General features: G+C 36.2%; 1 protein-coding gene across 1 annotated transcript in view; it reads left to right on the forward strand.

Moving 5' to 3' along the window:
- The first annotated feature begins 1,348 nt into the window (after positions 1–1,348).
- The window catches only part of gpr158b (G protein-coupled receptor 158b), a 30,750-nt gene continuing 5,953 nt past the window's right edge, over positions 1,349–26,145 (forward strand). Inside the window, exons 1-8 of the mRNA XM_056743557.1 lie at positions 1,349–2,238; positions 6,499–6,604; positions 14,751–14,853; positions 15,427–15,638; positions 15,881–15,949; positions 23,258–23,367; positions 24,518–24,756; positions 25,617–25,755. Coding sequence (XP_056599535.1) covers positions 1,373–2,238; positions 6,499–6,604; positions 14,751–14,853; positions 15,427–15,638; positions 15,881–15,949; positions 23,258–23,367; positions 24,518–24,756; positions 25,617–25,755 — 1,844 coding nt within the window. The 5' untranslated portion in view covers positions 1,349–1,372. The remainder of the gene's footprint in view (positions 2,239–6,498; positions 6,605–14,750; positions 14,854–15,426; positions 15,639–15,880; positions 15,950–23,257; positions 23,368–24,517; positions 24,757–25,616; positions 25,756–26,145) is intronic.

Raw genomic sequence — 26,145 nt, forward strand, 5'->3', positions numbered from 1 at the left:
GGCTATAGCCAAAAAACACTGTATGGGTCATACTTATTGATTTTTCTTTTATGCCAAAATTCATTAGGATAATAAGTAAGTAAGATGTTCTGTGAAGATATTTTGTAAATTTCCTAAATATATGAAGACTTTTTGTGTGTAGATGGCCTGGGGTTTTTCTTTATCATGGAGAGGATAATGTCATCATCCACCACTTGTATCTTATATAGATGTCCAGGATTTTTTTGTTACTGAGCTTACTGTTACTGTGTTTTTTTTTCTCAGAATGTATCAAATTGTTTATTTGGCCACTCTTAATGTTCCTATCTTTCTGATGAATTTCTTGTGTTTTTGAAATCTAACTATGTTTCACTTGCATATAGATCTCCCTGAACCGCATGATGTGGACTCACAGCAACAGCTTCCAAATGAAAACACTATATGTAGAATCAACTCCAGACCTTTAACATGCTTCATTTTTGAAGAAATTATTTAACGGAAGGCATCCATAAAACAGCTTTTGATTCGACTGTCCAATTACTTTTGGTCCCTTGAAAAAGGGAGCTACATATTAAAGAACGGTTATTCCCAAACCCTTCAGATAATCTGATGTGAATCCACTCTAAATATAGCTGTGAGAGTGTGCACTTAAACACAATATCCATTATATAACTGTAACTTGAATACATTTTGGTACACAGCTAAAATAATGAAAAATGTGCCTCTGTATAAAAATGTACGGATCTAACTATGTCATGAACGCAAAGAGACAACGGATAATGCATAAATTACTTTACTGTTTTTATTGTAATATTTAAATATGCAAAGCATAAATCTTAAAAAAATGAATATTCGAAGAGGAATTGATGCCGTGAGGACATCCTCTCCTTTGCTTTCAGCACTGGACAGCTCCAGTCGTCTTCTTTACCCCACCCAAAATGCACGAGATTGACAAGAGCAAGAGCCATACCCAAGTCTCGAATTCCGTAATGAGGGAAAATGGGCTTTTGAAAGAATCGCTTCCCTGTACGCATTACGCATTCGTTGACGGGACTATTGAGCAGCGCTACAAGAAAACCGTCGCTGTGAAATCCAATCATCTCTATAGTCGCTCTCGAAACTGTAAGAAGAGACATCGCTACAGTAAGAACTGCGAGCACCCTGGCTTGACTATAACATCAGAATATGTTTATCGTGTTGGGTACATAGTGTCACAGTGGTCTACAGATGTGGGCGTTAAGGTTGTTGTGTGGATTTATCGTACTGATCCAATAGAGTTCAGTAACTTTTGAGAACGAGCATCTCGATGTTTACCGGGCGCTCAGGAATACTCTCACTTGCGAAGGGAACCTCAATGGTGTGTGATATTCATCGTGCTTGGTGGCGTCGAGGTATGGGTGCATTCCTGCTCTGTCTTCTTTTGCAAATGGGAATTTCGAAGGGATCAAATTATGGCTATGTGGAATGGTCGGTGAGCGACAAAGACGCAGAAATCAAGGCAAAATACCCTGTTTACAGCACACCTTATACTAAGGACACGCTACACCATCAACCGACCGTCTCCAACAACCCATCTGCCACCGAGCGAACCGTGGTGGCGCATAAGATCGAGGAGGATCTGCCACGGGTTGTCACCGCGTTTCTGCATACGGGAGACTCTACCACTCTGAAGCATGTCAATTGCTCCAAACGGTATGAGCTGAGCAGTCTCCGCGGTGGCGCGCACGTCGCCTTGCACTACTCCCTTCAAAGCATCCTCGACACCATGGCGCACGCCACCAACTTCCTAAACATGCTCCTGCAATCCAATACATCCACGGAGCACCACATCGCGAAGGACATCCAGTGGTACCACTCGTTAGTGAGGAGTATGTTGGAATGGAATCCTAAAATCCATCGGGCAGTGGTGGCATTTCACACGGAGTCACCAGAGGCGCCTGGTCCGCAGGTCTTTCTACAGGCAACCAGGGCCGAGAACCATATAGTGCTTCAAGATCTCTCCAGCACGGCGCACCATCACCTTAAAAACAAGACATCTGAGTCCGACTGGTATAACGAGTTTAGGGACCGAAAGAGACACCACCTACACAAAAGTCAAGGGTTTCCGGCATCACCGGACGGATCTTTTTTAGACAGAACTCATGTCAAATGGTCTGCGCCCTACTTGGAGTGTGAGCATGGCAGTTTTGTGCCGCACTGGCTTTTAACACTCTCGGCAGGTTTCTATGGCTTGAAGAACAACAAAGCGCCAGAGTTTAGGTAAGGACAATTTATACATTTTGTGACACATGATTTAGAAATTAATCAGCTTCAAATGTACGGAACTTGGTCTGTTTCACGCACACTTAAAATTACTCAGTTATTATTATGACAACAACAAAAATAGAAATGAGCTCAGTTACCACGGGCGGATTCGTCATCTATGACGTCAATACAGAAATTAAAAATAAACAGAACAGATGATACAATCATTCATATAGATATTCATATTTCTCCAGTCACTTGATTATGTATAACAAAAAGTCAACTTCAAGTTGATGACAACCTTTTATACAGTTCTGTTAAGCACCAACTGAAGAGCCAATGGCCACACCCCCAAACACAATGTACAGGACATCAGATCTTCCTTTTATTCTTACATTTTATTCTGACATATGTTTGCAATCATAATAACTTGTGGTTTGAAAATGACATGACCAAGTCAAACATAAAAAATCTTATGATTTTAGTTATGAATTCGACTAATCAACTTGACAAATCTTATAGAAATCTTTGTAACTCTTATTAAAAAAACTTTAGAGTATATAGAGTAAAGTTCACTATACACAGATATATTCAATTTTGTTCAGTGTAAAATTCATACTTTCATGACTACATCAATATACAACAACATTCTGTTAAGAATCATATAAAGTCATTATAGTTGTTAGCATTGTTAATAATGATTAATATAAAGTATAACCTAAATATGTGACAGTGATTAATATTAACAGTTGCATTTTTTAGTATTAAAAACCCTGGCAGCGTTTGATTACAAACAGCAGTCGTACGCCATGACATTGTCGTCAGCCTCTGTGCACGAAGGCAGCCCAGAGAAACATAGGCAGCATAACGGAAGTCTTTTTTAATTACAAACAGAGAGCATCTATGCAAACACTAATCACATATTTAAAAACTATACTACTATTTTCTTGATAGAAATGCAGTCAAAAGTTATTGAAAGTGAAAGTTCAACTTACATATATACAAAAAACTATTATTTTTTTCGACCAATCACCTCCATCGCATGTTGTTATGGAAACGACACACTACTTGCTTGTCATTGGTTAGATGTGAAAAGGACCTTGAGGTAGGGTGTTTTTTCAGAAAAGTTGAACTTTTTTCCACTGAGAAGCTTTTTAAAAACACGGTTTACTCCATAGGATTATAATGTAAAACAGATGCTAGCAGCTTCGAAAAAGAATTCAAGTATGAACACGGCCTAAGGCCGTAAGAAATTAAACTCTCATTCAGTTCATTTCAAAACAAATTAACTGTATAGTTCAGGTTCCTGAGCTTACACCTCTTCATATCACCCACACATTAGTTCACAAATCCTGCTCCAAGCAATTTTGGAATCAATGAAATCATAAATATATTTTAAAAACTGCAGAGTGCCCAGCTTATGTTCATCTTTGTGCTGGTTGCACTTGAATCTTGAAATGTGCAAGTGATATATGTAAGCACTTGAGTGTTTGTGGTATCTTTTGAGTTTGTTGTGTTTTTGATTAGATATTAAAAAGTGAATGCAACATAAATGCAACTAAAAAGCCATTTTAACTTCATGCCTGATAACCAGGATTTTCCTACACTCTTAAAAAAGGTGCTTTAACATCTGAAGAACCCTTCTGTTTAAAAAAAGGTTCTTTGCGGTGAAAAAGAGGTTCTTCAGATTATAAAAAATCAAGAAATAGATGGTTCTTTAACTAACCTTTGACTGAATGGTTCTTTGTGGAAGCAAAAATGGTACTTCTATGGTATTGCTGGGAATAACCTGTTAAGCACATTTATTCTTAAGAGTGTGTGTGTTTTTTTATAGTTTCCTGTGTGTTTTATTGCTCATTGGGATAATAAATCTTCCATTTTCCACTTGAGTTGACATCTAAAGAGGTGACATTGTTTAGGATGACGCACTATTGTCTTATGTTGTGGTTGATGTTCGGATGTGTGATGTTGATGTGCAATGAAAAAATTCTTTTAATAATAGGAATGTAAATTACAATTATAAAGGTATTTTTCGAAGCAGCGTCACTTGCATGATGCTTTACGTCTGAGTAGATATCAATTTGTTATGGTTTTACCTATAATTACCTTTCTCAGTTTTTCTCACAGTACATTAGTTTTATCTCTGCTCGTAAAACTTGCTCATCTTCACATTGATAGTTTGAGAAAAGCCCATACATAGAATATCCCTCAACATTTAAGAAAAGCACACTCATCCAGATATTTCTCACTTGCCTCTCTCTTTTCTCATCTCTCTTCCTTCCCCGCTCACGCTCCATTTTCTTTGCCTAAAGATAAGACAGAGTGCTGGCAGCTTCATCTATCTGCAGGTGTCTTCTCTAAGAAGACAGATGTCTCCTGCCTTATGGGCCTTCCCTGGATTTGATAATGAAATGGGTATACTGAGCAGTGAGAATTGATGTGATGGCCCCATGCAAATAACAACCAGTATTATTTCCCAAATGTCTGCCATAAACAGAAAACCCAGAAGCATGGGACTACCTGTGTTCTAATGCATCTCCTAAACATGAATTGAATATTCACACTACTAACTAACACAATTAATTAACACTAAACGAAAATAATTGCCACAACTCTATGATGCATGTTAGAACATAAAACATGACAAACACATAATATCATGTTGGGTACCTGCACGTAGAAATAATATCAGCAACTGATTTGTTGAATTTTATATTATACTAATTTTATTAAATAAGCAACATGTTGAAATAATGTTTAGAATGGTAGTGTTCTTCTAGTGGTAATCCAAAATAATACTGGCTGGACATACTTTTATCTTAATAGTTAATGTAATTTACTTATTGTTTATTTTGCTTATTATCAGAAATAATCTATAGGGACTCTATTCTTTGCGGATATGTACCGGATGTTAAGTTTGAGCCACAAAAGCATGCATGTGTGGTAGGATTTTTTTTTTGTTATTGCTTATATGTCTTATAGTTTCCTATAGTGGGCTGTATAGTGCTGAACATTCTGTACATGTCACCCCTCATGCTGTTGCCAGGCATTAAACAGTAAAGATTAATTTAGAGATATCTATTGAGTAACGATAATAGAGATGGATGAGATTCTAATTAGGAAAACCAACAAAAAATATTTTATTGAACAGTGCTTAGTCCCACTTTTCCTTATTGACAGATGCCAAAACATAAGCTATACTGATAACCCACAAAACGGGTGAGAGAACATCAAGTCATTATGAAACAGCATGGTCCTCAGGTCTCAAATAACATGCCTTATGGGACAATGAAAGAAGAACCCCCCTAATGGACTGCTATGTGGAGAAAGAGCCTAATGGCAACATCTCACATTTTCACATAATGAACCAGAGTGCTGGATTTCCCCCTTCTAGTTAGAAAGTAATAGTGCTTGCTTTAACATCTTACATCACCAACCAGCAGGAATTGCTGGATCAGATTGAATGTGCTTATGCAGAGGTGATAACAACGTCTGTCTGTCATCTAATCATCTCATTTCCTTCAAGAAAACAATGCAAAGATTTTGGAGCTACTAATGCAAAATAAAGTAAAAACTAGAGAAATAGTTTTTCATTTATTTTCCACCAGGAATTGACTAGCTGTGAAGAGAGAAAAGTGAGGTCTCAGACGAACAATGCCAGAAAATTATTTAAAAAAGTTAATAGATGGTTTGAGCAGCAACAATATACACAAACGTCATGTGGCCCAATCTTAACTTCCGGAAGACCTCAGCAAATAAACAAATCATTTAATTTAATACATTAAAACACAATAAATATTAATATATAAATTCATATTAATATACTTTTTTATTTAATTAATGACATTTTTGTGTATAGACATTTTGTGTTAACACAAAATAATCGTCTAAATTGTATACAATACATGTATTAATATTTGGTAACATTCTAAAGGGATGGTTGAGTCAAAAATAAAAGTTCTGTCATAATTTATTCATACTGGGGTCGTTCAAATCCTGTACATGATCTGTGGAACAAAAAAGAAGATACTTTGAGAAATGTGTCAGTGGCTTTCTTTCCAAACAATGGAGGTCAAAGGGATCCTGTTTGGTTTCCAATGATCTTCAAAATAGCTTTTGAAGTCATGATACAGGTTTAATAAAAATAAAATATATATTTTTTTGTCTGCAACCTGGGAAAACTTTAATCTATAATTCCATTTAAAGTTTATTGCTTAGATCATTTAATCTTTAGTACATTTTTCTTCTCTGTTTCTTTTCTCTGTCCTTCTGTAGAGGAGTAGTGCGTGTGGATGTTAATCTCCAGGATGTAGACATTGACCAGTGCTCCAGCAGTGGCTGGTTTGCAGGCACTCACCGTTGTAACTTGACAACTATGGAGGTGAGTGTCCACATTATAACATATTTTTTTATATGGTGTAGTTTGTTAATGGTTTTGAGGACGAAGGCATGCCAACCTGTTCATTTTTTGGCAGCTGTATGAAGTCTATGCCAAACAAGCAAATGTGTGACAATAATCTGTAGACTTTGAATACACAGCTTTTGAAGTCATTAACAAGAAATACTAAGCCTATTTGTTTTGTTTATTTTCTTTACACGATGGGATGCATTTGGTTGCTTTTATTATATCCATTTTGCATTCTTCTTTTCTGTTGTCCCCATCAGAACAGACCCACTAGTTTTGGCTGATGACTTTGAGTTAACTATTCTAAAGCATTCCAGTGTCAAAATGTCTCTAAAAGTAAAACGTTTTACGTCATTAGCATCCATTCAGCATTGCAATTAATTTCACCAATAGCTATATTTTTACAGTTCTGTTTGTTCATCTTGAAGCTTCATTGGCCCTCCAGGTTAGTTCATTGTGTTTGTTTGTATTTTAGATTAAATAAATGGAGGAGTTATCATCTACCGCTTGACTAGAGTGTGTGCTTAACTGTGCTGGAAGTTGCTCTGTGAGAGCTAATTAGACCATCCAAGCTGTTCTGCCTCTGTGCCAATGAGAGTTTGCGCTGCCTTGGATGTTTCTAGGAGATGCACACTAAATCACATTAATGTGTGATTATTTATTACGTCATAGCACAACAGCACAAAATTGGGTGAAACACTTGCATGCTTGTCTGCTGCAAATACTTGTGTAATTCACAGGGATAAAAACAGCCTTACAACTGTTGCTATTAAATTTTATAAAATTTCTATTATATAATTTTGCAGTGTAATATGCAACATAGTTTTGACAACATCCTTCACTTGCTGCGACATATTGGAGTCCAGCACATTTGTTTCTTTGTGTACACGTGGTAAAATCAAAATTTTGTATCAAGGTTTATGTAACATGTTGACCAAGTGAGACATGATTTAAATCCAAAAAGGGTTTAATAATTCCAAAATGGTAAATAAATTGTGTGAGAAATACAAATGAGAAACAAAGGGGTGGAGCTGACAGAACTACTACGTAAACTGTACGTCTACTTATTTTTAAAAGGGAATTAAATGAAAAACGTATATTTTGAAGGGGTCATATGGCGCGAATACCTGTTTTTCTATGTCTTTGGTGTGTTATGTTGCCCATGCATGTATTAGACACGTAAAATCGCTAAAATTAAAGTGAAGGAAGAAAAGATGCATTCTATCTAAAAGCGAATGCGAACACAGACCGGCCTGAAACGCCTTGTGTAACCACACCCCCACAAATCTATGTCAGTTCGTGTTAGCATTTGACTAGACCGCCAAATGTTCACGTGAGTAAGGTGGGCGTACTTGTAAATCTCATTGTAAAGTCACCATCGCAGCCATGTTGCGGAGACGCTGTGTGTTTCGTTGCGAAAAGAAATACTCTTTGGTTGCCATGCCGAAAGATGGGACAACTAAAAACGAACGGTTACATTTTAGTTACAACACTGTTCCAGAAAATAATCCGAATGTTCAAGTTTGTGCTTCGCATTTCGCCGACGATTGCTTCAGGAACATGAGAGAGAGATTAGCTTTGGTTAAAAAGTGGGGCCATTACAACCATGACAACTTCGCTGGCGCTTCAGATTCGTAGCCTGTAAGTATATTTTCATTGCAAAGACTTTGTTACAGGACTAATGCGAGTTGAGTTTGTCGTGTGATTGTGATCTGCAAATGCAGACACGTGCGCAACTTGAAAAAAGACAACATAAGTCCTAATAATCAGTAATAATGTTTGCATTATTTATTATGTTATCATTCCCTGCTGTAAGGCAAGCTTGTTTCTATCTCACACAAACTCTGTATGATGTTAATGGTTGTTTGTTTATAGTCTTTATAACGTCGTATATAAAGGTAAAACAGTTAGATATAGTTTTTAACTATTTAACATAATATTTTTAAATAAAACCTAACCAATCCTTTACAACCTGCTCAATTCGCGCTGGCAAAGTTGATGTATCTGCTTGATCATCTTCATTTTCCGTATCAGATTCGGGCTCGAATTGATATAAGGAAGTCACAATGACATTTTATCTCCTGTCTGTCAGTACAATTGCTCGGGAACATGAATTTCCGAATATGGTAAGAGGCGTTACATTCAAGTCACACTCTTGCAGTATTCGACCAATCACTACGCACTGGTTAACTGGCCAATTGTAGCAGACCTTTACTTTTCAGAGCGATGCGCTTTGTAAAATATCAGCGCGTTTCAGAGAGGCGGATACAAACATGCACGGTGTGTGGAAAATACAGCGTCTGTTTTATCTTAAACTGTATATACACATAACATTACATCTTAAACAAACCATAATATTCGTTTTAGAAGTGTCATTTGACCCCTTTAAATATTACATGTATTTTGCCATTTAATAAGAATGACAAACAAAAATAATTTTATTTTCATAGATTTTATGTAAATAAAACGGTCGCACCCACCAACAATCATATCTACAGTTATAAAGTGTAAAAACATGAATTTCTATCATTACACCACCCGACCAGCACAGGAACTAGCTGATATATTGAGTGGGCGTGGCTTAAAGGACAAGTTATTGTGTTGAGGAGAACCTCAGAGTAGGCTATCTTCTGGTCTATTATGAATGCAGTGTAATGGATTGCAGGGGCTTTCCTGAATTATTGACCGTGCTCTGTGTCTATGTGGTTCTCCTCATGGGAACACCGAAGGAGAAGTGGAGAAAAAGCACAAAACCTTCAAAAGAAGAACGTTTGCTTCCGGCCACAGCGACTGATGCAAAACTGCTCCAGAGATCTTGTGTGTTTCCAACAGAGAAAGAGGGAAAAAAAGCGTGCATGTGTCTGTCTGTGTCTCACTCCATGCGAGCAGGAATCTATTTAAAGCCTCTACCTAAGCAGCAAGATGTACCACCTTAATCTTTCCTGTCATTTTAGATGAGCCAAGAGAACATCAGTTAGAGGTTCACTTTAAGGAGGAGTGCATCATGTGCACTTGATTTCCTGCAATGACTTTGACCCTGAGGTGTATTACTTTGAATGATAGTTTGAGTGGATGCCAGGCTTTATTTTCCTTCTGTTACGGATTTCTGTGCAGAAAAAGTCTTCACCATATATTCAGAGCTCTGCAAAATCAAGGTTTTTATACTAATACTATATATCGCAAGGCCTTCATAATGCTGTTTCATTTTTTCCATTAAAGGGGTCATTTGACTCGGCTAAAACGAATATTATTGTTTGCTTTAGATGTAATACAATGTGTATACACCATTTTAGGTAAAAAAAATGCTGTATTCTCCACATACCGTGCATGTTTGTATCTCCTCTTTGCTCCGCCTCTCTGAAAAGCGCTGATATTTTCCAAAGCGCATCGCTCTTAAAGCGATGAAAGAATGGTCGAATACTGCACGGAAATGTAATAACTCTTACTATATTCGGAACATCAGGCTGCGCCGGCAACGGTACAATGAGATTTACATGATCGCCCACCTTGCTTGCGTATACATTTGGGCGGTCTTAGTCAAATCATAACACAAAGTGACGTACATGCAGGTCTGGGTGAGCATTCGCTTTTAGATAGATTGCATCTTTTGTCCATTTTTGCAATTTTACGTGTCTAATACAGGCATGGGCAACTTATAGCACACCAAAGATACAGAAAAACTCATATTTCCGCCATATGATGTTATGTTGTGCCATGATGGATCTTATAAGCTGAAAATCAAAACAGAACTATTGTCTCTAAATATATAGTTAAGTTGTTGCATAAACATTTGACACCTCATTTGTATTTGACTTTGGGCCTAAATATATAAAAAGTTTTGGTTCACTCAAAATGATAATTTCTCCCTCAGTCGGTTCTAACCCCGACTTTCTTTCCTCCGCAGAACATAAAACTTCGGAGCTGTTTAGTAAAGGGGCATTCAAATATGCCTCTAAAACTATTGCAATAAATCTTTCCAATGTCCTATGAGCACCGATTACTAGAAAGTAGACAGTGTTTAAGCCCTCAACTTTTAAATTGTTTTTAAATGTCCTGAGACGCCTACATTTTGTCCCATAATGTTACATTGCTCTTGTAAGTGTGACTGGCAGGAACTTTATTTATTAATTGTTGCCAAGATGATTGTTGCTTCTGTGAGTCATGTTGGCATGTTGTTTTCTTGAGGTATATTTATGACCAGTCAATTATTGAATAATTTAGAATGCTCTGCATGGACGCAACTTGTAATCGAGTCTAGATGCAGAAAATCAAAGTGGCAAGAAAAAAATCACTTGCACATGGAGAACTAACCTTATAAGTAATGAGGAGGCTGCAGCTGTCATGGCAGGAGGCTGTGATGTGTTTCTCTGACCTGAGATTAAGCCATGACAGTGTTGATGATGTAATATAAATGATGAGGCAAATGGACGCTTTGTGAAGATTGTCACGATTCATTGGAGATCACAGCTGTGTGATGCAAACAATCACACTATCTAAGGTTCTGGCTTTTCTTTTGGACTGATGTTGATCAATGTCCAATGTCACACTTATTCTATTCTTTGTCACAGATGGCACGTCCACAGGACACCTAGAGCCAATTTACTGACAGTTTGATATAAACTGGACTTCAAAATCATAATATTTTGTTAGGGTGATATTTTATTAGGACAACATTATTATTACAACACAATCCCATGGCAATTCATATATATTTTACAAGGTGGCTAATTCGTATAGATGTTTACAATATCACGTGTACATTCTAGTAGAAGGCTTTCTCTTAGTAGGTTTAGAGGTAGGGCTCCATTCTTGCTATTTTCCAACAATCGTACTTGTTTTATTTCTATTCATATGACATCATCACCAGTGTTGGGTAAGTTACTCTGAAAAAGTAATTAATTACTAGTTACTCATTACATATTCAATAGTGTAATTAGATTACTGTCCAAATTACTCTGTCCAAAAAGCATTTAGTTACTCATTACTAATTACTTTCTATATCCTACATCGACCTTGATTAGTTAAGTGATTCAAGAATATACATGAAACGCCTTATTGAATTCATTCAAATAATATTATTAACTGACCAAAGTATTACAAATGTGAGAATTATACATTAAAGCACAGATTTTAAAGCAAGACTTTGAATTTTGAAGTCAATTACGCTATTGCACACGCTTATATTTCACAAAGTATTTAGTTTAATTACATCAAAAGTAACTGTAATTAAATTACAGAAAACATATGAGCAATCCCTTACTTTACTTTTTCAAGGGAAAAGTAATTAAATTACAGTAACTAATTACTTAGTAACTAGTTACACCCAACACTGATCATCACGCTGTAAAATAGTTACGTTTACCTGTGAGATCAGGTTGGTTTTTATATTGGTTGATATAGGTATTAACCACAGACATGAGAATACATGCCTACATTCATTCATTTAGTTGATTAACATTTAAATCTACTATGATATAATTGCTTTTACTGTATGTTGCTTATAAAACTGTAAGCTGAGAAGTAATATTGTAGTGGAGCTTTTTGGTTGTGGAGAATTCGTGGTGCAAACCCATAATGTTCATTCTGAAATAGAGTGACTGTGATTAGGGTGTAAATATAGGATTGTGCTGAATTGAATGGATGTGGTTTTTCTCTTAAATGGTTTGTTCTGCCTCTTTCAGTACTAATGGATGGGCATGAAAGAGACTTTCAAAGGCACAGTGTGTGTTTGTTTATATTGTATTGTACATTTCAATGCATGCATTTGCTTTCTTCTAATAGAACACATAAAGATAGTTTCAGTATATATATTCTTGAAATTGTTTGAGGAAACACAAAAAAGTAATTACTCAAAAAAAAATAAACATACAATACAGAAAACAAACCATACAGTATCCAGTTGTGTCATACAAATCTAGGCATGTTTATGTAATATTTCATGAATTTAATGGTAGTTAAAGCATCTAATTACACATAATAATTAGTATAAATTATAAGAATCTACAGTAATATTTTATGTTTCCAAATATAAATATAAAGCTATTATGTTCTAGTAATGATATTGCGTGATTAGCTGGTGACACAGCAGACATGCTGAAACATCCTCTGATTTATTTATGAACACAGCAGTGCTGGATGGGTCAAAACAGGGCAGAGAAGCATCCCTGAAGGTGTGCTGTCATTCTCAAATCCAAATACATCCTCAAGCAGTAGAGAGGTTGAGCAGTGCTGTCTTCAATGACAGATTGATCTCATAACTCTGCTTATACTGACAGTGTTGTGTTGTGTAAGTTTTTAATTGAAAGCCCTCATTTTCTGTTTATTTGTTTTCTGATGATCTTAAAAGTTAATTTGAAACTAATGTCTCAGTTTACACACTATAAGGCTGCAAGTCTTTCATTGGTAAATATTTTGTTAATATAAACAACAGTCATATATTACATTTACATTACATTAAGTCATTTGGCAGACGCTTTAATCCAAAGTGACTTACATTGCTTTATCCTATACATTTTACATAGGTATTTGCAATCCCCTGGGATCAAACCCGCAACCTTGCGCTGTTAACGAAATGCTCTTACCACTGAGCTACAGGAAAGCTGGATATAATACACCATATCCAGGTCACTGCTCTCAGAAACAAATTTTAGTTAATTTTCATTAAATTACGAAGATAATTTTCATTATGTTATAGTATTATTCATTAGATATTATATAAAATTTTACAGAATTTTACAGTTTTTTTACAGATTATCCATGTTTAATGTCCAAAAACTGTAATTTTACACTGAAAGTACAGTAAAAGACGGCAAATTTACAAGATAAAAGGAAAAACTTTTATTTTTTATTTTAATGGTATATTTCTTGCGCCCCAGCTGACATACATTTTCAGTTTTGTTTAATGTTCACCGGTTCCCGCCTCCTTCCGTCCCTACGACTTTAAATTTGCTACACAAATATTTTTGCAAATACATTTTTTTTCACTACAACAATGCAAATACATTTTCCCATTTTAATTCTGCAGTGACTAATAACCTAGACATAGACCTCTGAACAATCTCCTAACAGCTTTCATTAGAGTCATGAGTTTACTTAATAACCCAATTTATGTTTTTTACCCAACTTGCAATTAATAACTCTCTGCAATAATAATTAAGTGCCATATTAATTATATCCTACAAATAATACACTTATTTTTTATAAAAATTTTGGTAAATTATATTACGCTGTATATAGCACATACCTTGTAATACAATAGTTTATTCTTACTTGAACATATTTACATACACACATAGCTTAACTCTCTATATATTTATATTTATCTTATGTTTATTGTATTGTATTTCTTTATTTTTTATACCCATAGGCTTTTATTTAAATCATCAGGGGACAGTATTCTATTGTGTTACGGTCTCTGTGCTGTTGTGGCTGTTTCTGTGTACTGGATGGTCCTGTCACCAACACAAATTTATTATATGTGCAAACATACATGGCAATAAAGCTCTTATTCTGTGCAAAGTGCAATACTGTGCTGCGTTATCTCTTAAGTTTAATTAAGTTTACATATCTTTACTTACTAATTGCTCAAATACTGATATGTCGATCTAAAATAGAGGTAATTTTGTTTGAGGACAGCATCGCATTATTCTAATGTTTGTTTTAGACTTGCTTTCATAGAGCCTTCCCTGCTAAAATAAAGGTGACAAAACAATGACTAATTAAACATTTCTGTGTTCTCAGTTATAAAACATATTGGGAAAACCTCACTTCAGTGTACATCGCACTTCCAGAATATTTATAGAGAAGTGTCATGTTGGTGTTCTTTATTCACAGTTAACAAAAATACAGTACATTTCGTTTCTTAGACTGAGAATTTATGTAAACTTCTGAAAGGTCACAAAATTGTGTTTTTGTAAGAGCATCGGGTAAAAGGGGGTGTTCAATTTAATGCAGCACTACACATACCAACAGAGGTCAAGGTATCACGAGAGCAAACTGCGGTACTTTTTAATGTCAAACAACGAATTGTATACGCTGGCCAATCAACATCAATGTTCTTTTTCAACAACTGTAACGCTTTCTTATGAATTCTAGTTCTAAAACTAAACTCTTTCTTTTCCAGTGTAACCCAATTCTAGGCCACGGATTTGTGCTGGATAAGTACAAGTGTCAATGCAAATCAGGTTTCTACCATCCGAGTAGAGTGACACTCAATGGCTTCTCAAGTAAGTATGACACATTCATGACTTTGTTTGTAGTTTGAATGATTATGTTAAAGCAAACTGTGGGAACATTTTAACCAACTGTACATTTAAACTCTTCTTGTATTTTTTATAATATTACAGTTTATAATTAGCAATAACATGGGCTTCAATCATTAGATGAATTTAAATGAAACCTGTCTGTATATCAACGGTGGTAATATGTGTGGTACCTGCCCACACAAAACTTGTCACCAGTGGTGTGCAGTTGCTGAGATGTTCAGAGTAGTCTTAGCAAGTTCCTTTACAGTTGCTATGGTATTTATAGGCAGTTGCTAAGGATTTGTGTAGTTGCTAGGTGGTTACTTACTGGTCTAAGTCTCTGTGATGTCCGTGATGTCCAATAACCACTTGCAGGCATTATTAACCAAATCTTACAGATTTTTTACAGAACAAAAAACAGAACTTAGTTTATATTCATTTAATGTGAAAGTAGTATTACAGTTAGTGCACTAACAAAACAACTTACATTTTTATGCTAAAGATGCATACAATGCAGTCATGTGAATAGATATGATATAGTGTCGCTGTTGTCAGAATCAGACCGGGGCTTATACAGTGATGAATTCCGGGAAGTGCCTGGGAGGTGTCTGCCGTGCCGAGAAGGGTGTACAATCTGTAACGATGACACGCCATGTCTGGCTCAACAAGACACTGCCCTCCGTCTAGCCATGGTCTCCTTTCAAGGCTTCTGTATGCTCATGGACTTCATCAGTATGCTGGTTGTCTACCACTTTCGCCGCAACAAGGTAACTGCTGTGGCCCACCTATAACATTTAGTCATTTTTATCATTTTAGTTAAACAGTTTACATCTGTCCAAACACACAGAACTTCTATTAAACTATAGCAAAAGCTTTTCAAACATGGCAGACTAAACCGTTGCAATGGTACTATGGAAAACTATTTTTCACAATCAAACTTTAATTTTCTCAACTACTTTCTCAACTTTTCTCATACTATTTGATTGTTTTTTCCCCCTTCTTGTTTCAGAGAATAAGAGCATCTGGTCTTATTCTTGTTGAAGCGATTCTGGCGGGATCTATGCTTCTCTACTTACCTGTAAGTTTCAACTTCCATATTACCAAAAAGGAAGCACAATTTCCATTCCCTTAATGTCAACCAATGCGAACATACATTTTAGTGTGACAGGATATAAAACAAATCACATGACTTGATGTTATCCAATATGAATTGATTGGAGGGGTCCATATAATCTTAAAAATAAACATCCTTAAAAGGTTCGATGCCATAGAAGAACCAGTCTTATGGGTCAATTCTTGGAAATTGAGATTTTTACATAATCTGAAAGATGAATAAATAAAGATTTTTTTCATTGATGTATGAGTTGTTAAAATAGGTCAATATCTGGCTGAGATACAACCGTTTAAACTCAGGAATCTGAGAGTGCAAAGTAATTTAAATATTGAGAAAATTGCCTTTGAAGATGTTAATCAGGGGCACTGTAGCAGGCTATCCACTCACAAAAATAATATATATTTAAGGTAGGAAATGTACAAAATATATTCATGGAACATGATCTTTACTTAATATCCTAAAAAAAATTTGCAAAGAAGAAAAATCGTTAATTTTAACCTATACAATGTATTTTTGTCTTTTACTAAAAAATTTCCTGTGTTACTTAAAACATATTATGAAGAAAAGTATATAAATATTTTTTGCAATAACATGCACCAGTAAATCATGCACAATAGGACCAGGAATGAGCAATGAGGGACTAAACACTCAATTTAGATTTCATGTAGACCTAATAGGTCAAAACCTTTTGAACTTTTTCCTTGCCAGGGATTCAAAACAATAGGCAGCACTTGCCAGCATTTTCAAACTTTGATGGCCTCCAGATTATTCTCTTTTACAGTATATGAACACACAATATACAGTATAAAATCCACCCCCACAGCTCCACAGCTAAAACATGGAAAGCCGAAAAACAATGTCTATGGTGGGGAAGAATTGTTTCTTGAATAAAAGCTTTCCTGTAGCTCACTGGTAAGAGCATTGTGTTAACAACGCAAGGTTGTGGGTTCAATCTCAGGGGATTCCACATACTTAGAAACAAATATATTGGATAATGCAATGTAAGTTGCTCTGGATACTAGCGTCTGCCAATTGCATAAATGTAAATGTAAAATCAATCTTGTCGATGGTAAGGAAAGACTTAAAAGACCAGACATTTTGAAGATGCAGGTGTATAGGTTCACTCTTCTTGGTTTTATCCTCAAATGACATATTTTCATATTTTGCTCTTGAGGCTCTTTCTTCTACAACATTCTTTTGGTTTCTGGCACAGCTTATCTTGTGTATTGCATAAGCTTGTTTAACTTGGAAAGTGTGAAATTATTTAGTTGAGTTATTTAGTTATTTAGTTCTAATGCAAATGAAGTTCTCTTTTTGTCACATCTCCTCTGCCCAGTGAAATCCCATCAGAAAAAATGTGTGTTCATTTCTACTCTGAAAGGAGCTTTGGTCAAACATTAAGGGAGACGTCCTACATTTCTTTGATTTCTGTGAATATGTTCCCCTCAGATATGAATTAACTATAAACTCACTTCAGAAGCGGTGAGTTTTTTTTATTCATGTGTGACTGGGAAAGATTGATTAAATGATCAGGGCTGCGTTTCCCGAAACCTTCTTAATGCTACGTCGTTCTTAAGTTATACCTTAAGCTGTACCTTATCGCTAATATGTGTTTCCTGAAACCTTTTTAGTTAAGTATACCTTCATTCTTTCATAAGGTTGGTTTGCACCGCTCTTATCGCCTTTTATGGTTCATACCGCTATGCAAAAAGCTTTTCTACATCGCAGTTTAAGTTCACATTTAAAATAAAATTCTATTTAGTATTAAATTTACATTTTTACTTTAACTTAGTTTTAATTTTACAAATAAAATACTCGGGTTCAGTACACTCAGTGTAGGCTATTGAAGTGTTTTCATGAATAAAATTGTCATACACTGATGGTTGTGAATGTATGAAATGCATTTTTAATTAGCCTACAGACTATTATCCCAATGCACATCAGCTGGCAAACCATTTGTCAGGAAAGGCGTAGTCTATATAAAGGGAATGAATGTTATAGTGAGTTTGGTCAAACCATGGCAGCGAGACAGTGAATAGTTGTCTTAAATCAAAGATGTCATCGTCCGCGGAGCCAGTTAGTGAATTTGCACAACTTCATTAGATAACATTTGAATCCCCTGTCTACCAAAAAATGTGCCTGCCACGGGAGCAAATTCTGCAGCTCTTGCATCTTGTTGACCCAACTTTGTTGAGACAAACTTGGCGGAGATACCCCCTCAGTCCCGAAAATCAACTGCTGCATGGCCGCTCTTTGTTTTAAAGCCATGTGGAGTTTTCTGGAGGTATTTGGGTATGAATATGGACCTCAGTGTGGCGGTGCGTTCACTCAGTGACAAACATCCGGCTCTGTCATGCCACCGATAACATATGTATGCCTTTGGCCAGGCACGACATGGATGAGGCACATCAAGCCTTCCATGCCATTGCGGGTGTCCCGACAGTGATTGGCATTCTGGATGGGACACTTATCCCTATACACATAGGAGTGATTTACCCCAATAATGTGAATCAACACAGATCGTGGAGAGCATTAACACACGATGGCAAACTATGAGAATATAAATGACCCTTTCAAAAACAAGCGAAGCCAAACAGCCAATGTAGCTGGTTAACCCAGAAAACGTATGGTCGTGTGGGTGCGGGATCGGACACTTGCTAAATTATAAATACATACATACACACACACACACACACACATATTTCTTGCTTTCTTTATAATATTTCAGTGAGCCCTGATAAATGCAATTTCTACTATTTCTAAAGCGTTTCTTTATAATAAACATTGTTTTCTCCATACTTTACCCACTCTATAGCGCAAGGTAGAGCGAACAATCAATTCTTGATATCAACCTAAATGAGCGAGTGTGTGTGCCCTGCGATGGGTTGGCACTCCATCCAGGGTGTATCCTGCCTTGATGCCCGATGACTCCTGAGATAGGCGCAGGCTCCCCGTGACCCGAGGTAGTTCGGATAAGCGGTAGAAAATGGAATGGAATATCAACCTATTCAGCAGGACCGCCATGGACAGCATCTGCTAACATCACACTTAAGTAGGTTTACCTTAAGAAACCTCAAAAGGTATAGTTCAGGGAACACGCCTAGAAAAGGTATAACTTGACGTCTTCGTAGTGCGCTAAGAGACAACGTTATCGGGAAACACAGCCCAGGGTGGGAACATTTCAGGAATAAGGGAGACTTCAAGTGTTTCACAAACAATGTGTCTCATAATAAATCTTTCACTGTATAAGGTATTTTTCAAGTATAAATGCCACTATCAAAGCTAGAAAGCCTACTCCCAAATTCCATTTGACATTAAAACGAAGCCAATAAGACGATAAACTTGAACATATCTGCAAAATTCGGTTACTTTCTCATTTCACTTACAGCTACAGTGACAACTTGCATATCGCTGATGTCCGGCTAAAACCTTGTATCTCCATATCATGTCATTTTTAATGTTGCAATAAATCATTATAGTCACCCTTTATGTTTGTTACTGGGTTTTACAAATATTTAACCAAAAAAATTATTTAAAAATGCTTGTGAACTTTGAAGGACTGCGGTGAAATTCTTCATTTAGGGCCTTATTGACCTTTTGTCACATGACTAAGATCTGATGGTACGGCATTTTGGTATTTGTGTGATTTTGAAAATCTCCTAACAATGTTAAAATCAAACCACGTTTTGATATTCTGTTAGATTTGGTGTTCGTCTTCAATTAAAACAGACACATCATCTGATGTGCTTTATATTGCCAGTGGTATTTTTCTCTGTTCTTTAACGAAGCACAGCACTCATGCTATCTGTGATAGTCAACAGCTCATGCATGTGTCTGAGAGAGAGAGAGAGTGGGTGTTACCTACACAGCAGGTTACATGGAGTTTAAATTATTGAATGTTGAAAAACTACTCTCTCTCTCTCATATACATGCATGAGCTGTTGACTCTTCTAACTTTAATATTAACTACAGTGCAAGTAAATGTTTTCTGTAGTGAAACTATTGCTTTGTTTAAGAAAAATATCCACATTTCACATGTGCTGAAGATTCACTTCCAGCCAAGTCTCATAAGTTATGCCCACTTTTCATTATCCAATCAATTCTCGTTGGATAAATTATATAAAAGACTGAATAAAAAATAAAGTCCTGCTATTCACTTTTTCTCTTGTTAAACTCTGAAATTCATTAGATAGTGAAATAGGTTCCTTACAACTTTTGACCATTTTTCATACAGTAAACTATATTATGATGTTAATTTAAGTTCTATTTGAAATGCATGACTGTACATGTCCATTAGGAGAAAGCAGCACTTTAATATTTGCATGCACTCAGATGCTGTAATAGCTGCATGTGATTTTCTATCGCAGCGTTCCATGTGCTACTGTGCTGTACTGTGCATTATTAATGAGCCCATCCAGTGCAACTTGTTAAAAATAAATCCTTTGTTTAATTAATGTTAAGAGTGTTGGTGGGGAGGGAAACCGATTTTTCTTTGGTTTGATGTTACAAACCATTGACATTCTGCTCTACTGACAGAATAGATAGCTTCCATTGCATGTAGATCGAAATATCACATTCTAAGGTATTAAAAACATAACGCTTCATTATGTAAGGTCTTTATACACCTCTGAAGACATCATTATGGATATTACATTGCATTTGTGTCTAAAGATCCTCCAAAAAAATTCAAACTGGACCTTTAATATATAGTATCAAGAGTAGGGTGAATTTGGGTAATCTAGGACATATTTTGCAATTTTGACTTATTTCGATCCATCTAACAAATTGGATCAACACATTAACACACATCAACACACATTTCTGAAATCCCTAAAATGTTTTCTAACCACACCAGAAGAAACAATGTAGATATTATACCCAGAGGAGACAAGCCACACGTATGAGGTTTTGTGCCCCCAAAAAAAGGTTCTGCCTAAATAATAATATGGGACAGGTCACTTTGTAATCTGGGACATATGTATTATAGGCCCTTAAAAAGTCTATTAATTTATGCATGCCAATCACAATATCACCAATTTTTTTAAAGCATGTACAAAACAGTGGCGGCTGCTGATCTTTTAAAGAGGGGAAGCTCATTTTCGGCCTAAATCATAAAAATTGTCCATTTATTTATATGTAAATTCTGCCCTACGTTCCTTTTCAAGAAAATGCTCTGTAACCCTGTCGTACCAACTAGGCGTCTTTTCCAGTGACTTTAATTAATGAACAAACGATCTAATATGTATATATATATATATAACTCAACGGGAGGAAATGTGGGAATGAAACAATGAATGTGGTGTGAAATTGTGTAAAATATACGATGAAGGTTGCAGCAGTTTGTCTTTCGACTACACATGCAAAATCCGCGATGGGACTGAGTTGGAAATGGAGACAAAGAGTGATACGCGTCATAATCTGAAGACCACGCCCACGCCCACACCAACCGTCTCTTTGCATTGCGAGAAGCTGCCGCCTCCTTGTCATTTATGATTTATAAAAAAAAAAAACAATGTCTAAAAGCTGATATGTGACAATGTGTATAGCAAACAAGCTAAAAAAAACAAGAAATACGTTTTTATAAGCTGTCGACCCCAATAAACGAACGTTTTATGGCCATAAAAGTGGATTAAAAAGAGACGACAGACCCTCCAATCATCACGCAGACGCTCGGAGTCCGGGCCAGCCCACTCCTCCATTCATCCCAGAGACGCTGAGCGTCCGTGGGTGGGACATAATCGCAGCATTATCCAATGACTGTCTTGTTTCTAAACACTGAAAAAAACTGTTTAAAGCAGCCCCATTGAAGTCAATGGACGCTGGGCCTCAACAGAGTAATGCACTGTACGCTACGGGAATGAATGAGAAGGAAATCGAGTCAGCTGCTCTAAGTAGCTGATTCTGAACAAAATTGTTTTCGTTCGAGATGAACGTGTTTAACACATTTTTAGTCAATAAAATGTTAATATAATAGTACATATATTTGACCATTCATTTTTTGACAATTATAGGGGAAGCTGAGCTTCCCTTGCAGTCTTAAAGAAATCTCGTCTGGTCAGCAAAAATGCATATTTCAATATTTCTATCTTTACACATGCAGGGTTAACAATACTGTGTTAATTCAATTAAATTCAATTAATTTAAAACTCTATTAGAATTGTTTAACATTTGTTTGACTTTGTATTAACAATAATATAATCTAAATCTATGCAACAATTTGATTAACATATTATTCATTCAGTTATTCAAATTCTCCATTAAAATTGGGGCAACTCAGGGAACAAAGACTCATTGCAGGTGAGAGAGACCCATCATCATCTATCTAATGTTATAACCTCCAGCAATCCACATGAACACCCATTTCTCATTCTGAAGTATATTAGCTCTTGTTATTGGATTTATAAAATCCCTAAATGCACATTTCCACCATTTGAAGACTGTCACAGATTACCCAAAGCATGCTGTCCCACATTCTCAATCACATTTGACAATGAAAAAAAAACTAAAACACATTTTCAACACTTAAATACATATTTTGTTATATAAACATAATTTGACAGCAATTAGGAACATTGTCTTATTTTTGACTGATTTATGTCCTTAACATAAATTCAGTCATAATTCTACACTGTAAAAAATACAAAAAAGTTCTTGATTGACAAGTGCCCCGTCACTTTCTGTGCAATCACCACATGAAGTCATGTGATTTCATGACATCCATGCTAAAATAATAGTAAAAGCTACATATTATTCAAGCTATAGTCCTTATCAGCGCATCCCCTGTGAATCAAACTCGTGACCCTGGCGTTGCTAGTATCACGCTCTACCAGTGCTTGAACAGTTGAAATAAGTTAAGTTGTGTGAAGTTTATCTCTCCACACCTGAGTATATCTATTCAGTTTTCTCAAGGCGAGAAAGGAATTTCAGTTATAAACTGAAAATAAACCGATTGGCAACTGTAAAGAGTACAGGATGACAACAGCTTTATCTCAAGATAAAGATACAGATTATGAATTAAATGACAAGTAGTGACTTTTGCTTTCAAGGTTAAATATGTTTAAGGTTATTTTCTTGAGATTCATGTATCTGCAGCTTTCTTTAAAGCACCACTATGGTGTGTTCTTTTATCCACATTTAGAGCCTTTATATATAAAGAAATTAAAAAGAAGAAACCAATAACAATGATTTGTGTTTTTCATAACCTCCTGCATTCATCAGGCAGGAAAAAGGATAACATTCTGTTTTGTAATTTTCTCTGTCTTGCCATTTCAGGTTATGATACAGTACTTTAACCCGAGTGTATTCCGGTGCATTCTCCTGAGATGGATTCGCCTGCTCGGCTTTGCTGTCGTTTACGGAACAGTCATTCTGAAATTATTCAGGTCATCATCTGCTAACACCGCCAGAGACTCTGACGCTAAGTCCCTAGCTTTGGTTGCTCTAGTAACATTTATAAAAAACTGTGCAGTAACTGACGAGAGACGGATGACGTGAGCTCCGTTGCTTTACTCCTATTGGTAGTCGCTCCCGAAAGACGCTCATCATTTGCATAAAGTTGATCAAATCTCAACTTTGTTTCCGTCGCTAGTCACGCCCACTTCCTGTCGCCAATGGTCACTGTTGCTCGTGTTGCCGGCTCTCCATTGAAATGAATGAAATCGCCTCGCTTTGTCACTGGCGGTGTTGAACGCACAGTAAGAATAAAACTGCAAATTACAGTACAAAAGAACTGAGTGATTAGAGATAATAGTCAGAAAGCAGCAAATCCTTCTTGCAAATGCTAACCAGACGCTCACAGCTATTTTGTTATAAAAAGTACTGTGAAAAATCCTGTTCATGTTACAGGGAAAAATGGAAGCTGTAATTGTACGATAAGCACCATTAAAATTCTGAGTTTAATCCAGAAACAATAAGCCTTATCTAAAACTATTTCCTTTCAGTAACGCACATGTAGTTTTACAGATACAAATTTTCCCTACATACATTTTCCCTACTTAAAACATTTATTTTATAAGTCTTTATTTCTTAGTCTTTATTTAATTATCTTTATTTCATATAGTATAATAACTGCATGTGTGACCGTGGACCACAAAACCAGTCATAAGGAAATTTCGATTTATACTATAGATGAACTTGAAAGTTGAATTTCTTCAAAGCTTTAGAAAGATGCCAAACTTGAGTGGGTAATTCTCAAAGAGCGGGCAGCAGAAAATAGTTATGATTTGTTTAAGGTCTGAAATTTAATAAATATCTTCATTAAGCATGATCTTTACTTAAGATCCTAGTGATTTTTGGCATAAAAGTTAAATCTATAATGTTGACCCATACAATGTATTGTTTGCTATTGCTACTAATGTACACATTCCACTTGACTAGTTTTGTGGTCCAGGGTCACATATATGGCAAGGTTTCCATTTTACGTTTTCACTTTTCTCTAAGAGCATTAAGCATTTAAAGCTAAAAGCAGATGTATGTAAGAAATCTAGTTGCTTTAATTTACAGAGGCAGCTTTTGTGCTTTTCTCACGATTAGGGTTGTAAAAGTGTTCTTGTCACGCACGGCCCAGCGAATTCCCTACATTACCAGCTGGAGAGTTCTGCGTCTGCTCGTCGTGATTCTGCTTGTGGTTCTATGGTTCCTAGTGGCCTGGACCTCAGCCGTGTGCCAGAATCATGACACCCAACACGCCCTCATTGACATCGGAGTCACCCCAGAGGGCCAAAAGTTCAGTATGTGTCTGCTGGATAGCTGGGACTATATGATGGCTGCAGGTGAGTTCTTTTTCTTAATCTGAATAGTAATGGATAGAATATTAATAGATATTCTGGACATACCAACAACATTCATTGTATTTGTCATAATGTGTTTTTGGTTGAATGCTGACAACACAATCAGTCCTGCCTTTAGTTCTTTAGTTCAAGATTTTTGGATTCAGCTTTGAACAACCAGACATCTAATCTTCTGAGTGTGGTCATACAGCCTTTCAGGGAAGAAGGTGTGAGACATGGCCAGTGATGCAGAGACTGTCTTTTGACAGCTCAGAGATATGACATAGACAATGAATACCTTCTGCTTTAAAGGGATCGTTCACCCCAAAATGAAAGTTTTGACATCTTTTACTCACCCCCAGGTTTTTCCAAACTTGTTTATATTTCGTTGTCCTCCTAAATTTAAAGGTAGATATTTGGATGAATGTCAGTAACCAAAAAGATCTCACCCCCATTTATTGCCATATTAGTGAAAATAAATACTACGGGAGTTAATGGGGGATGAGACCAAACATTCTTCCAAATATCTTCCTTTGAACTATACCTTTAATAGCTGTATAGCCTTAAAAAGTCATCATATTAAAAAATTATCCAAGGATATAATGAAACCAATTGACTAAAAGAGCCTCACCATTTACGTTTGTTGTTGCATGTACAAAAATCTCTGTTAAAAAGACAGCATTTAAAATGCTCATGCATTAACCATCATCTTTTTGTTACTTTAAGTGATGCAGCAAAGGAAAGAGAAAGGAGAAAACAGCCTTTCAGTCCATATGAAATCACATCTCTACAGCCAACTTGACTTGACACACTAAATAATTAGTCATGGCACTGGGCATTGTCCTCTTCTGTTCCTGTTTTAGCGGAGTTCCTCTTCCTGCTGTGGGGGGTTTATCTGTGCCATGCTGTGCGGACTGTTCCGTCCACCTTTCACGAGCCACGTTACTTGGCAGTCGGCATTTATAATGAACTCCTCATCTCTGCAATATTCCACATTATTAGGTGAGCACTGTGCATGCAGAAAAAGGTGCAACAGTCTAAGAATGATTAAGATGTTGCATGCTTATTCATGAGGCCGGCTGCTCTGCGACTGGGTTGCAACACTGCGCTTGAGGAATAACATAGTGTAATGTGCATATTAAATATGAATTGATTGTTTGAGGTTCATCTAAGTAGTGTTATGCATGGAGGGAGCTATTGGTTAGTTATTAAAAGTGTTGCTCGGTTAGTGAATGGTGCTTTGGAAATAGATTAAAAAAAATTACGAACTGCTACATTGTATAATTTGAATGTATTTTAATTTTAAGATAAATTGATTCCTTAACAAATTGATTAACGGGTAGGCCTATTTCTTAAAAAATAAGCCTGTGCTGCAGGTTTTGTGGATATCTT

Source organism: Triplophysa dalaica, chromosome 3, assembly GCF_015846415.1.
Source record: "Triplophysa dalaica isolate WHDGS20190420 chromosome 3, ASM1584641v1, whole genome shotgun sequence".
In the NCBI taxonomy this organism is placed as follows: domain Eukaryota; kingdom Metazoa; phylum Chordata; class Actinopteri; order Cypriniformes; family Nemacheilidae; genus Triplophysa; species Triplophysa dalaica.